A 14162-nucleotide genomic window follows, 5' to 3' on the forward strand; every position below is an offset into this window, starting at 1 on the left:
ATCGATTCAGGTGTGAATTTCTACATTTGGAAAGGTGTGAACAGGTGTCCGTGTGCACATGTCTGTATTGCTATATGTGTTCATTATATCAACATATAGAGCCCTATTAACGGTAAGGACTGTTTCAAGGACCGTTTATTTAAGGACTGTGTTTAGAAACATTCTCAGCGCTTCAAAGAATTTAAACAAACAGTTTAAATAGGTTTCATGAATTCTGAACTAAATTATATTATTTAAATTGACTTTAAAAAAGCAAAAAACAATCCTTAAATTCCTTAAGACAATCCTTAAAATTTTGTGTATAGGGCCCACAGTGGTTACAATTGAATGGTTAACAGCATATGAAAAATAATTAATTATATATATATATATATATATATATATATATATATATATATATATATATATATATATATATGTTTGTTTGTTTATAAACATGCATGGTTATTAATTAATGAAGTTTTTCCAAATGTTTTCCAAGTCGACTGCACTTCTGAACTGGAATTTGAGATTGAATGTATGTTTTATAACCATCTTTTCAGCCTTTAGCCTGGTGTTGTAAAGGATCCCTGTGTTGCTCTGCAGTTTAGTGAAGCTGTACTCCAAGAGCTGTTAATATCGTAATGTGTGTCTTCTGCGTGGTTCTCTATCTGCTTAACCCATTAGGTACCCCTGTCCTCATTTGAGGACTGGCTACTTTGTGGAGCATTTTGAACTGGCATCGTCTACCTGTTATTTAAAGGTTCTGTTTATCTATACTGTTCGGATAACTTACTCTAATTTTGTTAAGAATAAAAGTGTAAATGTAAATGTAACTCGACAACTATAGCCCTTCAGATGCTTTTACGACGCCTCAATATAATATAAGACACTGAACCTAAGAATGGTCCTTTGTTTGGTGTTTTCCTCCCCACAGTGATGATAAGACTCGCTTTTCTATGTGTTGAGCTTCCTAGCTCGCGTGAAATTTCACTGGTCAGATTATGAGCATGTCTAACTTGACTGTCCTCAAAAATAGGATGCTGGGAAGAGATGTTGTAAATATTTTACACTTCTGAAAGATTTGAAAACGTTTTGAATGGTAGGATACCGATTTAGAATGTGTCAAATTGCAGAAGTACAGCTTGTGTTTTTTTTCAAAGAATGTTATTTGGTACTTAATGGGTTAATAAAAAAATGTTTGTTTTGAATGGTTTGTACGTATGGCAAATCACAAGAAAGAATGGTACAGAACACACACTATGATATTGAACAGGAAGCAAAAAGAAAAGGACATAACGTTTCCCTTTGAATCTATGTTCATTTAAACAAATATATAATGTTCGATGCTTTAAGGGACAGATGTACACTTATTTACACAGATGATTAGAGGATTTGTTTCTATATACACAGTATATATATATATATATATATATATATATATATATATATATTTATCGCATGTGGGTTTACAGCATGTATTTACCTGGTGCACTTGACATTGCGTTTGGTGTACTGCATGTCAAAGTGTGGTGTGAAACTACGATAAACTGGAATTTCTTTACCTGTTGCATTTAAGCGTGTGTTTGGTTTGTAGTTACTAGAAGTAGCTCACACCATTGTAGATGTCCTTGTGTTCTCACTGCCTGGCAACTGGAGACCCTTCAATAAATGGGCATTGGTTGCCCTTGTTTTAAAGTTGCCTTTGAACTAGAAACGGGCAGTGCATTTTATGTTAAGTTTAAGCAAGTTAAACAACTCAAGACTACTTAAAAGCAAACGCACTTCCCAGCACACTAATGCTTTGTGGGCACAGCTCTAACATGCAAAAGCACCTGTAAATGCTGCTGTATATTTAATCAAAAACCCTCACAAAGCCTCTCTGTGTTAACAGATAGCAACCGTGCAGCTGTCTTATTTTAGTAAGATTGCATCACTCATGCCAAATGGGGCGTGTCTGCCTGATACGTTGCAAAGCCGGTTCTGAAACCTTCAGCTTAAACCAGCAGGTACAGGAGGAACCTGCAAAGTTACCATGGATACCAACCGCTACACTTCTAGTAACACAATGTTCCCTCCCACAAACAAGCGCAGCAAATAAAATCGCTTACCAGATCCACAAAATGGATTCTGGTCACAATTAACAGAGGCAGAAATTAGGAAATCTAAAGTACTGTTGTCAGTAATGCAGGACACCACATTATTTATTTTATTATTTTAACATACACACATTCTATTAAAAAAGATCCTTTGCAAAAACTCATTAACCCTCTCCTGAAATAGTTTTCACGCCCAACAAACTTGATTTAATTAATCACGAAGGTCTTTAAAATAAGCTCTCTTTAAAACAAAACATCCCTTAAGAACAGTCCTTAAAGTTCCAGTTCAAGATGAGTGCTACTCAAGGGTCTGGGGCTAGCCTTTAACTTTCTAAAAGTGCCGTATATTGCTTTCTAACTGGGGCATGACTTACAATAACATCTCAATTCTTACCTGTTTTAATATCTTTCTAATCGAGCGTGCCCGCAGGTGTTTGAATGGCTCTGGAGGAATGAGAGACCTTACCGATTACAACTCACTGCAGAACAGCACTCCAGGGATGGGAATAAGACTCTGATTGTTTTAAACATTCCAGGTTTTAATATGAGCTTGATCAGCCACAGTGCACAGGTAACAAGCTCAGGTGTGTCATACTAAACTCCTAGTAAAACCAGCTGAGTCAAACTGCTGTGCAATGAGAGTCTTATTTTATACAGACTATAGAAAAACCATTACAGTTCCAGGACAAAAGTTTCGACTAGAAGTCTTTTTCCAGCGTCAAATAATTGGACAAGTTTGTTTTTAGATATGCTACGTATATCGTACGATTGGGTTTTGTATTCTTATGCCTGAGCTTCAGAAACAGCGTGGCTCGTCACTTGCAGGCTCTTTGATGAGGATTGCTCCGAGTCCCACAAGCTGCACCGACTGGCTTTTCAATCAAGGGGTGTCCGTTTGAAATCCTGCTTCTCTGGGTAGAGAAGGATCAGTTAAGGCTCTTTTTGTAATCGTGTGTGTTTTGAGTAGGCAGTGCAGTCTGTTGGGTGACTTGGTTAAGGAGGCAGGTTGGCTGTAGCACAGTGCAGTGCCTCTCCATTAAATGTGTCTCCCTCCAGTTCTTTCTTTACATTTTTATTTTATCCCAGCATGGGGCTGAAGGGAGCTCCTGCTCCCAGGTATTCCTGCGGATCATCAGCAAACAGGGTTCCTCACATCCAGACACTCTGGGACATCAGATCTTGTCTCTCCGCTGGTTCCGTGGGAACCGCCTCGTTAAACCTCACTCTGACCTGCAACACGACACATACAACAACCTGTCTTCAAAAGAGAGATCATCTGCATATTTATATATAGTGTGCAGTATCCACGCCAGGAGAGGTCAGCATGGCATTACTGGCCATTCTGACCTTGAGGGTGAAAAGCAGCTGGTATATTACACAGCACTCTGCTTTATTACAGCTTATTTCCTTACCTGTCTCGCCCGCACCACCTTCCTCCTCTTGCAGAGCTGCATCCCCAGCAGACTGAGGGAAGCCAGGAAGCACCTGGTGGACACTACTGCCTCCGCCGCAGCAAGGAGGATCAGGGGCACCCACAGTGTGACCGTCGTCTCCTGAGAAACAGACGCAGGGCTCAAAAACAGCCCGTCATGAATGGACCATTCCATGCTATTGTGCGTCATACAGCTAGCCAATCGCACATAGCGTGATACGTATGGCAGCCTGAGAGGAGCGTATTGTACTCACGTAGATGCGGGTGGGGTCGAACGGGCACGTGTGTGAGCTGCGACTCAAGCCCGAGGAGTCGCTGGAGTTGCAGCGTGCGAGGAAGCTGTTCCCTCCGTCCACGATGGTGGTGACCAGCGAGAGGACCAGCCCCGCGACGCACACACCAGCCAGCAGGGCGCTGATCACACTCAGGCCCAGGACAATCCACTTCTGAGAGAGAGAGAGAGAGAGAGAGAGGGGGGGGGTGAGCACCGGGGATTCCAAAGTATCTTTTTAATGTAATAAAAACACAATTATCAAAACTAGGGGTGTGCTGATGCTCAGAACAACATAAGTCTATAGGTTTACCATACATACATACATATCCATTCTCACTTAAATCTATATCATTTGTTTCTTTTTTTGTTATATACCTAGCTAGAGTTTTTCTATATACAGAATGTAAGAATAATCATCTAGTAAAATATGGTAACATTTAAATATTGTGGTTATTTGGAGACTATCCCTGGCACCGGACATGTTGTGGTGGTGTTTGTAATTTGAAGACGCACCCTTAACAAGGTGCGGTTTACCCGATTTACATTTCTGGTTTGGGCGGATAATCTTTGTTTGATTCTTTCAATCCTGTACAATGGTAACTAAGTGTTGCGATGCTAAAGGAAACCCATAGATAATTCATTAATAGACGTGTTCTGAAGAAGTCAGACAAACTGTCTTAAATGCTCATACATTAAATCATTCTGCTGTGAGAAAAGCCATTCAAATGCTCATTATCTCTCTACACTGGTGTGCAGCACTGAAAGAGTTAAAAGGAAATTTGAGAAACCTGTGGGTTTTAAATACTGTATGATCAGTCAGTCACATGTTAAATGTGCTAGAAAAAGAGGCTTTCAATTGGCTATTGGGGGGGGCTTCTCTTCCACCCTAGTAGAAACAAAAAAACAAAACAAGTTCACCTTTCAGAAGAAAACAGGTAGAAATGTGTCTATCAGAGCGAGAGATCCGCCAGCCTAGACTGGCTTTCTTTTAAATATGTAGTTTCATGTTTGGGTCTTGTTTGGTTTTAGACACACACACAGCAAGTCATCCCAACCCCACATTTGCTCTGCAATCTAGGGGCAAGCCCGAGCAAAGATAACGAGTTTGCTGATAAGAACTACAGTTGTTCTGTTTGTTTAGATTCTCCAACGCTTGTTTTAGCTGAAGGGACACAGAGGCCTTTCCTTATCAAGTACTGTTTTTCTCTGGGCCCTCCTTTTATTATTTTTTAAATACCTCCCAGCAGATTCCAAGTGTTTTATCGCTTCTTGGTACCTAGTCACTTCCTGCGCTGTAGGTCAGATTTACTCAACCAGACCAGTGACTGCCAGGACAGGAAGTGATAAGGTTTGCCACCTGTCCCGGTTTCCCCTGGTTCTTCCTGGTTTTGAGGAAGGTGTCCCGGGAATTAATATGCCTGCCCGGGACACCAAATGCCAGGACCATAAATTGAGCACAAGTTAGATAAATCAGGATACAAGGGGGACACGGGACGGAGACATGGGACGGGGACGTGACTTACCAGCTTGTTGTTCCCGATGTCTCTGGAAAAGACAATAGCTGTAATCCCCGCAATGACGCACTGTGAACACACAACAATAGCAGGTCACACTCTCAGCTGGGAAGAGACTGACACAGGCATCAGCCTGCTTTTCCAGGCAATGTATTCATGTGGAGAAAAGCCATCAACATTCACGTGTGGTATGAAGTGCTTTCCCCATACTGCTCCTAGACGCTTTACTAGGAGTGTTATATAACCATTAGCTGAAGTTTAGTTACATGTTAATAAAGTCAATGGAAATGCATGGAACTAAACTTCAGCAAATGGTTAATTCCATATTAATTAAATACATATTTATGAAGCGGTACCATTTTGTAATATATTGTCAGTGACTCCTCTAAAGTTTATTTTTTGAAAAAACAACATCATGTCAATGTTACACAATGAAAAACAGACCCGTTGAGAGTGCTTAAGAGGACTCAGCTGTTTAAAGAGAATGTCACATTCTTATTAGGCTCTACAGCCGTCAGGGAAGCGGAGAGGTTATTACAGGAGCGTGCGTGCGTGTGTGCGCGTGTGTCTCTCACCACCAGCCCGGACGCCACGGCGATGATGTTCGCGATGGCATACTCGATGCTGTCTATGTCCTCTGGCCGGGTCACGTGACGCAGCACCGTGCCGTGAATGATGGCACCCAGGATGAAGACAGTGTGGCCGAGAATGATCATCCCCAGCCCCGTCTTCATCATGGCCTTTGCGTCGTCCAGCTTGCCTGAACACACAGCAAACAAACACAGCCACAGTTACAGCAAGAGAGCCCCGAGATGCCATTGCGGGTGAGTGTGCTAATGGATCTGCTAGGGCTTATTCAGGGTCACGCACTAGGGTTAGAACTGGGATTCTGATCGGTGCATGACTACACGATAACAAGTAACATGCACACAGCATTACGTTGCAGAAACCCCAGGATTGCAAGATGACAAGTAAGACTCCTATTGCTCAGCAGTTTCACCCATTCCAGGTTTTACTACAAGCTTCATTAACCACAGTGTGTACAGGTATTTCCAGCCCTGTAAATGGAGGTTTTGTGAGCACCACTTTCTATTTGTCTCACCCACTGTTGGAACTCTTAGGGATGGAAATATGTACTTTTTCTATGTACACACACAGCAAATTTTAAAAGTAATAATGTACTGGATCATAAACAATAATCACCTGGCCACAAAATAACAATCTATATAATTGTTAATCTTACAACTTTTTATGGACAAAAAAAAAAACTTTATTGACAATGCAAACATTATTGTTTTTAGTTATTATTGATAATTCCAAACCAAACATAGTGTTATGGATTCTGAGTTTAGTAATTTGTTACCTAAAACATTGTTCAAAAATTAGCTTAACAACAAACAATAAAACTAAAAAAATGACTCCCAAAAAAAAAATGATTCCCAGTTCAGACAGCGATATCCAGCCAACAGTTTTAAACATTAACTGATGTTTAAACAATGAAGGAATGTCTAGTTTTCTCCGATTCGGTTTTCAGATTGTTTGGTTACATATTAAAAACATGCCCCAGACACGCACAGAGTACACGTTCTATTTTCATACTTTTAGAAAATAAATAGGAATTACATCTCATCACTGCAGCTTACAGGTCTGGAACGATAACTTCAGACCTCATACAGGGATGGATAAACAAAAACAAAACTCTCTTCTTGTCTTTATATGGCAACATATGGAAGACGCAAATGCAAGATAGACTCATAGGAGGATGCCATTCCCCCAATACAGCAATTATCTTTTTTTCTTTTTAATTCAATGAAAAATATTTGTATCCAAAACTACTTTTTTCATCTATATTTAAAAAAAATATAACTCCAAACTGCAGACCAATAAACAAATCTAAAATAGTAACATGTAGCCTGTATGTACCATTTTTCAGGATAAAAAAAACACTTCCAAACTATTCCATTAGCTATCTGAGGGAAGTCTTTCTGTAAAGTTAATTATGGGGCAGAATGCCACAAAATAACAGAAAGCAAGGCAGCTGTGATAAAGACAAGTGCTTTTTGTCATTTCACGCTGCTTGTTGATATTAAACAACTGTGCCTGGTTATCAGTCATTTAAATGTATTCCTGGGGCTCGGCTGAAACTAAAGGGCGTTTCACTAAAGAACAATGAAGACGAGAGAGCCGGGTGGTGGTTTTTTAATCCCTGCAAACTGCAGCATGGCTTTTCAAACCTGTGATCGGACACAGGAGAATGGGGAAATGCTGCCTTTATTATGAGCTCGTCCACAGCTGTGCGCAGGTGTTCTGTTCACCATGCCTGGTTCAGAACTACAGCCAGGACAAAGAATCAGAACTCCAATTTACCTGAAGTTCCATTTCACTGCTCCCCTGATCACTGTGCAGTTGAACTTTTCATTTCCAATAGAAAGGCACTACATCATAGACAGGGGTTCTGAATACAGGGATTTTCTTCCTTACTGTTTTCTGGTTCAAAAATAAAGCCCCGAAAATGTATTTACTCAAGTCATGTTACTCTTAAAACAAATATGAAAGGCTTTGCATTTGAAAACATTTAATAGGCATTATAATTACCAGCATATTTTAAACTTGGCTTATTACCTCTTTAAAAATGCTGTTCATTTTTTTGTAAAAAAAAATATATGAACAAGTTCCCTCTATGGCACCTTTCTGCCCATGGCACCTCATACCACTGCAGCAGCCCTTGTGGCACCATTACAACTGCAATGCAGCTGCCATCAGCTGCAGGATTAGGCTGATGTCTTACTGTCCAAGTCTGCACTGCACTTCAAAGCGGGGAAGAGCTACCTTGGCGACTGTAAGCAGTTCTGGGTTTTGTAATTGATGAGGGCTGAGGGACAAGGGTGCTTGTTAAATACAAGTTCGAACAAGCTTTGATACAGCCCCTCTGACAGCAGTGTGCATATAACCCCAGAGATTCAGGTGTGTCTGTTCAGTCAATCAAAACACACGCCTGCATTTAAAATCAACCAAACAGGTTTCTGCCTGGCTCTTTACAGAGGGAATTACACAAAAGAAATGTCCATTTGTACACTTAACAGATCAAAGTCTCATGTCGGCTGCAGGCGGATAAACCAGTGAACTCCACATCTCGCCCATCTAGATTCACAATCTCTCAAAGGGGAAAGCAACTACCATGCTACTAAAAAGGTCTTGTACCGAAAGAAACTTCTAAAAACAGTGCACTGTGAGATCAACCCAGAAGGGTGTTTTTGTCAACCACTTTGCCACTGGATCAAAGACTCTGTATGTTATATTCCTTAATGAACACAAGAGAAAGAAGACGACAAACTTACCCAACTTGCACATTGTAGATGCTTCCGAGCTCAGCTCATTTTAAAGAGTTTATTCTGCTTGTTTGTTATTTGTAACCCCCTTGTCCTTACTCCTCTCTCTCTTTCTCATTTAGACTCCTCCCTGAAGCAGACACTCCAGGTGAATCATTCTGAGAGACAGAAAGAAGACCACACCCCTTACTCTCTTAAAGAGACAGGACTTTTTTTTTTTTTTTAAATTTATTTTATACAAGTGGCTTTCCATTTTCAGCTATACAGTTGTGTTTTCCATTTATTTCAGTGGTTCTCCTCCCTGGTCCTCGGGGACCCATGTGTCTTCTGGTTCAATAGCATATAATACATATATATATCAGAAGGAAATTACGTCACAATAAAAAAAAATAGCTATCTCGCTTAATTATTCTTATTTAATTACATATTATAAACATACAGGATTTTCACCAAAGTGGTTAGAAAGTTGGCTCGTGGTTTGAATCATACAGGTGCAGTGATACTCTAAACATTATCTACGCGCTGCAGTTAAAACAACGCAATACGACCCAAATAAATGCGTTTGTGCAAAGATTACTGGTTATATTTGAAACTCAAAACAAACAAATAAAAACACAAAAAGCAATTGTCAGAATAACCATAAAATAAGTCAATATCAATCGCTGTAAAGCACACGGGGGATAGCCAGACATTTGAACTGTGGTTTAACTGTAACGGGAGTCCATTAAGGTGCTAATTACATATATACTACAGAGTTCATTCTATGGCAGTGGTCACAGGTGATCTGTGTTAATGGACAGCTCTATAAAAGTGTGGTCTGGCAAAGCTAGGTTATCTTTTCGGTTCTTGCCGTGTGTATTGGAGTTGTTTACCTGGCGGGGGGTCCGATAGCGTCTCCATCATGCCATCTGCGATGGAGCTTTTTTCTTACGTTTTTGTTGTAGGTATTTTGCATTTTCAGAGATCTGAGGGATACGAGGCTGGTACAGACCTGTACCACGAGGAAAACCGGGATAATGCCTTCCCAGCATTCAAACAATTGGAAATTGGGGTGAGCGAGGGTACCTCCGTTAAACCTTCAATACAACCTAAATCTTACCCTGCAAAGTTTGTTCCACCTCGCGGCATCCCAGTGCCTGTCACTCCCTTCCCTTTCAAGCTGCTTAGTCCTCGGGTGGTCCCCGTCAATGCGCCCGTGCCGCCTGCGCTCCAAAGGGTCATGAATCCTCTGCCTATCATTCCCATGCCCCGGCCGCTACCTACTAGCCTTGCTGCAGCGGTCCGTGTGTCGTGCACACCAAACAAAATGCATGTGTGGGTTAGGACAGACATGTACGGGTTCAGGTGTAAATCAGGTACGTTAACTTTGGGGACCCGCTGCAGAAGCAATGGCGTCTCTGGTGTGTATCTCCTCTTTACCTACGACCTCAAAGAGTGTGGAAGCAAGGAGTTTGTGAGTATCCCATGCTCTGAAGCGTTTTGACGTTAACATTTCTGTCTTAAAAATAAATGCATAAAGTAAATGCTACAAGCAATAGATGGGTCTTCAGAGTGTGACATTATACTTTTAAATATGTAGCTATTCCTCCAGTCACTGCGTGCATATTTGTATGGCGTTACGTTTCGTGTGTGTGTTCTGGCAGAGCAGTTTCCATCTTCTAAAATAGTCGTCACGGAAGGGATTTTGGCTGGCATAATTTGCAGTGATAAGACGTGTCACTGAATGTTAGTTTATTCAATTAGGCGCTATTGAGGGTTTTTTTTAAATGTTGGTCAAACGCTAACTCGTGATATATTGGCTTTTCAATGTTCCAAATATCAATCTAACTTTTTTAACCCCACCTTTTTAAGATGGAAGATGGACAGCTGGTCTACAAGAACGTTCTACATTATGTCCCATCTGCTCAAAACGGTACAATTCGAAGATCCATGCCATTCACTGTACCCATTGAGTGTCATTACTATAGGTAAGGTCGTTCTTGTGACTCTACATAGTTGGTGTAACTATGCAGCATTGATCAAGCTGACTAATGCATTTAAATGAGCCGCATCAATAGGCTGCTCAAATCAAGTACAATGAAAACTGTTCTTCCTCAATTTCTGTATTAAAATAGCCCTGGTTACAAGCTGCTCTTAAAGAAGCTAATGTCCAAAAGTCGTGCTGCATTGAAAACGTGTCGCCTTGATGCTTCATGTTGTAGGTATCACCACGTCTACAGGCATGGCATTCGTCCACTTTGGAGGAATCAAGCTCACTTCAAGAATCTCAAGACCTCATATGGCTTTGCCTTAAGAACAGTGAATGGTAAGCAGAACTGAGCGAAATCTGGGTTACAAATAAGTAAAAGCAATTGGTCTTAAGTATAGTACATGCTTAGGTGTTAACTTTAAATGTGCCACATTGAGGAATACATGATTTGAATAGGAAGATGACATACTTTGCAGAAGTTATGTAGCAGGAGGTGCTACACTGCAGTGGTTTGATTGACTCCATGTAAAGTAGTGTCATGTGTTTTCATGCTACTCCTAAACTGCATGCTTCTCTGCTGTCCTCACCCCTTCCTTCTACTCCTAGGTGACTGGGTTCCTGATCCCATGATGAATACATTCTACCTTGGACAGCCCATACACTTCCAAGCTACTACAAATCTTACTGTTCCTGGGACGAAGCTTTTCATCCACCGCTGTTATGCAACGGCTTCGCCAGCTTTAAATTCAACCCCCAGATACACAGTGATTGAGAATTATGGGTAAGACTTGGTTATACCAAAACCTGGCTGCTGCTCTCCTGGCTTTCTGTGAAGATCAGCTGTTCTGAAACCACTGCTTCATGGGGATGCTCCAACCCTGCTACTCTGAACTACTGTTTCAGACGGAGGCAAATGTACAACTTCAAAAAAAAATGTGGAGTAAAATGACTGTTGCAGGGTAATGACTTGGGAGTGATTTTTATTGACTCTGGCATTGCCTCAACACAGCAATTCCATCATCCTTTTTAAATATACCAGGGCTTACAAATTGAGTTTTTTTTTTTTTTTTGGGGAAGTCCTGTTCTGTACTTTTTTTTTTTTTTTTTTTTTTTTTTTTTTTTAAATCTGCACCCCCTTTCTAGATTAGATTAACGATCAAACATCACATGCTCTTATTTAATTGCACTTGCCCCCCCTTTCCAGGTGCATGGTGGACAGCAGGCATGAAACCTGTAGCTCCCATTTTGTGACTCCCAGAACCGACAATACAATCAATTTCATTGTAGATGCCTTCCAGTTCAACGCACTGTCCCCTCTGGTAGGCTTCCCTTTTTATATCTGCTAATCTATACTGGGTTTTGGCACACCTCTGGCACCTGGTCATGTTTATTTCATGGCTGCCTGGATCCCTTCCAATGCAATCAATTAAGGTTTCTTCCATAATTCAGACACCAATGCCATGTTCATACAACCTAGAACTATATTAACAGCATGTGTTGGCAATGTGACTTTGCATGAAGTGAATGGCAACCCAAGGCTTTGATGCAGTCATCCTGCTGTATCGAGGTAGTGTGGCCTGACTCTCATTCAATATAGTTCAGATGCCTGTGAAGAGCGCTGCTTGCATGCATGGACACAGATGGTTAGCTGTAGAAGTGGACCAAGTTGCTCCCAGTAATCTGGTGTATAGTTTGTCTTGGAAATAATTCTCCATTCTGTTCTCAAGGTGAACAAGTACTATATGCACTGCACAATGGTGGTAACCAGCAGCATGGTAACGCAGAGTACCAAGTCCTGCCACTATGAGAAGAACACAAAAAGGTAGGGTCCATTTCAGAATTCATTGCATGTCTTGGGTAGCTCAAGATGAAGGCAGTTACTGATGTGTTTCTTTTCTAGAAGTAAAGATATATATATATATATATATATATAATTTTTTTTGTGTGTGGGAGGGTGGCATTCCAATGAGGTGCCATCCTTTTTCTAGCAGCATGCAACATTCTTGGGTAGTTTTCATGCGAGTAACTACTAATGTTTCTGTTCAGGTGGGTGGAACTTGAAGGTAACCACAGTGTCTGTTCCTGCTGTGACTCTGTGTGCATCGAAGATGTGACTTTGCCCACTGGTATGTATACGACCCCAGAAGCAAGAGGCAGGGTATAACAATTACAGATATGTAACTTCTGCATGGGTTGTTGGGGGGGGGGGTTTGTAGCATTAAGATGGTGGTTTCAGTTTCTGGATGAGACGTACAGGTCTAATGGTGGATCTGTACAACCTTGACTTATACCCTAAAGTTATCTAAATAAAATGTCTCCCACAGGTAGTGTAAGCAGTGATACCCTGCTGGTCCTTGGAAAGCGGGGAGATCATGATGCTCCTATCCAGCATTCAGGGGAGACCTATAATGAGGCCAAGGTGCCAGAGCACAGTGACGACGCTGAGAATGATGAGGGGGCTGTGGAGGCGGGTGAGTGGAGGGCTTGGTCTGCAGAGGGAACTGAAGAGGATTGGTGGTAGATATTTTGGAACAGTTTTTATAAACCAAATCTATGGCTTGGTTTTAACTGGATATTGAGTATTTTGCATGAGGACTATGGGGGAACAAGCAAAGTGTATCAATTGTCTCTGTGGCAAGTATACTGACCAAGTCCTGAGGCTTTTGTCTGATGCCCTGAAGTTTGATCAGGTTTCTTTTTTTTTTTTTTTTTTTTTTTTTTTTTTTTTTTGTAAGCACTCAATAGCTGTGGTGTGTTTTTATATATATATATATATATATATATATATATATATAATTTAAATGACTTGTTTTACAAGGGTTTTGCTTGTAATTCTAATACTGATTGACTTAAATTTTTTTGGTTTTTTGTTTCTCAGATGGTGATGGAAGATAAGAGTAGGCTGCATCTCTCTGTAGTTCTTGGATTATCATGACTGTTTAAAAATAAAATGTTTTAACATTTACTTTGTACTCCAGTTATTTCTGCCTGATTCTGACTTCTAAAGAAGTGAAGTAAACACCTGGACTGGATTAATTCAGAGTTTTGAGATCAATCGCCTGTTCCCTTGCATTGGTCGGAAAGGTTTTATTTGTCTCGGAAAGAGACGGTCTCATAACCCCCTTGGCCTGGTGGGGATATACAGCCTTAGCGCAGGGAAAGAAAGCCCACCATGCACAAACATATTGCTGTAATCAGACCACCAGATAGTGCCAAATAACCACAACCTAAAGCTTTGGACACACTGAACAAAAGTTGAATATGCTTCTGGTGCCTATAAAGCAAGACCAGGGAAGGAAATAAGACTCCATTTGATAGCTTTAATACAAGCTTGATTAGCCACAGTTTAAGTGAACAAATGGTCTGGATTAAATCCGGTTTTAGATCAGTTAGAACTGAGCAAGAGTAGATGGGCTGAATGACCTCTAATCATTTTATAAAAATGATAGTGTCATCATGAACTACAGCTATGTTGATACCACAGACTTTGATTTCGTTCAGAAAAGAGTCAAGATTCATGGAAACCTACCCCTTTAGTGGAAGAACAGCCATCCAATCAAGAACAG

At 40.8% G+C, this 14162-nt stretch overlaps 2 protein-coding genes across 2 annotated transcripts; one reads left to right on the forward strand and one right to left on the reverse strand.

The window, feature by feature from the left end:
• Positions 1–2150: 2150 nt before the first annotated feature.
• Positions 2151–8827, reverse strand: LOC117414008 (keratinocyte-associated protein 3-like). Its single transcript, XM_034023580.3, has 6 exons — positions 8637–8827; positions 5874–6058; positions 5308–5367; positions 3765–3956; positions 3491–3631; positions 2151–3308 (listed from the first exon to the last, which is right to left on the reverse strand). Exons 1-6 carry the CDS (start codon positions 8647–8649, stop codon positions 3228–3230), a joined length of 672 nt encoding a protein of 223 aa, XP_033879471.2. The 5' UTR covers positions 8650–8827; the 3' UTR covers positions 2151–3227.
• A 619-nt stretch (positions 8828–9446) lies between these two features.
• LOC117413653 (zona pellucida sperm-binding protein 3-like) lies at positions 9447–13559 on the forward strand. Its single transcript, XM_058999621.1, has 9 exons — positions 9447–10080; positions 10479–10594; positions 10829–10932; positions 11203–11377; positions 11801–11915; positions 12324–12418; positions 12643–12722; positions 12921–13067; positions 13475–13559. Exons 1-9 carry the CDS (start codon positions 9529–9531, stop codon positions 13489–13491), a joined length of 1401 nt encoding a protein of 466 aa, XP_058855604.1. The 5' UTR covers positions 9447–9528; the 3' UTR covers positions 13492–13559.
• Positions 13560–14162: the final 603 nt, after the last annotated feature.

This window comes from Acipenser ruthenus, chromosome 25, assembly GCF_902713425.1.
Source record: "Acipenser ruthenus chromosome 25, fAciRut3.2 maternal haplotype, whole genome shotgun sequence".
NCBI classification, from domain to species: Eukaryota; Metazoa; Chordata; class Actinopteri; order Acipenseriformes; family Acipenseridae; genus Acipenser; species Acipenser ruthenus.

Excerpts from the sequence above, each read along its gene's own strand:
- LOC117414008 (XM_034023580.3), bottom strand. Across the intron at positions 3,632-3,764 it reads TCGACCCCACCCGCATCTAC|GAGACGACGGTCACACTGTG; the intron begins GTGAGTACAATA and ends TCTGTTTCTCAG. Across the intron at positions 3,309-3,490 it reads AGGTGGTGCGGGCGAGACAG|GTCAGAGTGAGGTTTAACGA; the intron begins GTAAGGAAATAA and ends GTCGTGTTGCAG.
- LOC117413653 (XM_058999621.1), top strand. The coding sequence starts at position 9,529 with ATGCCATCTGCGATGGAGCTTTTTTCTTACGTTTTTGTTGTAGGTATT. Across the intron at positions 10,595-10,828 it reads ATTGAGTGTCATTACTATAG|GTATCACCACGTCTACAGGC; the intron begins GTAAGGTCGTTC and ends TTCATGTTGTAG. Across the intron at positions 12,419-12,642 it reads TATGAGAAGAACACAAAAAG|GTGGGTGGAACTTGAAGGTA; the intron begins GTAGGGTCCATT and ends GTTTCTGTTCAG.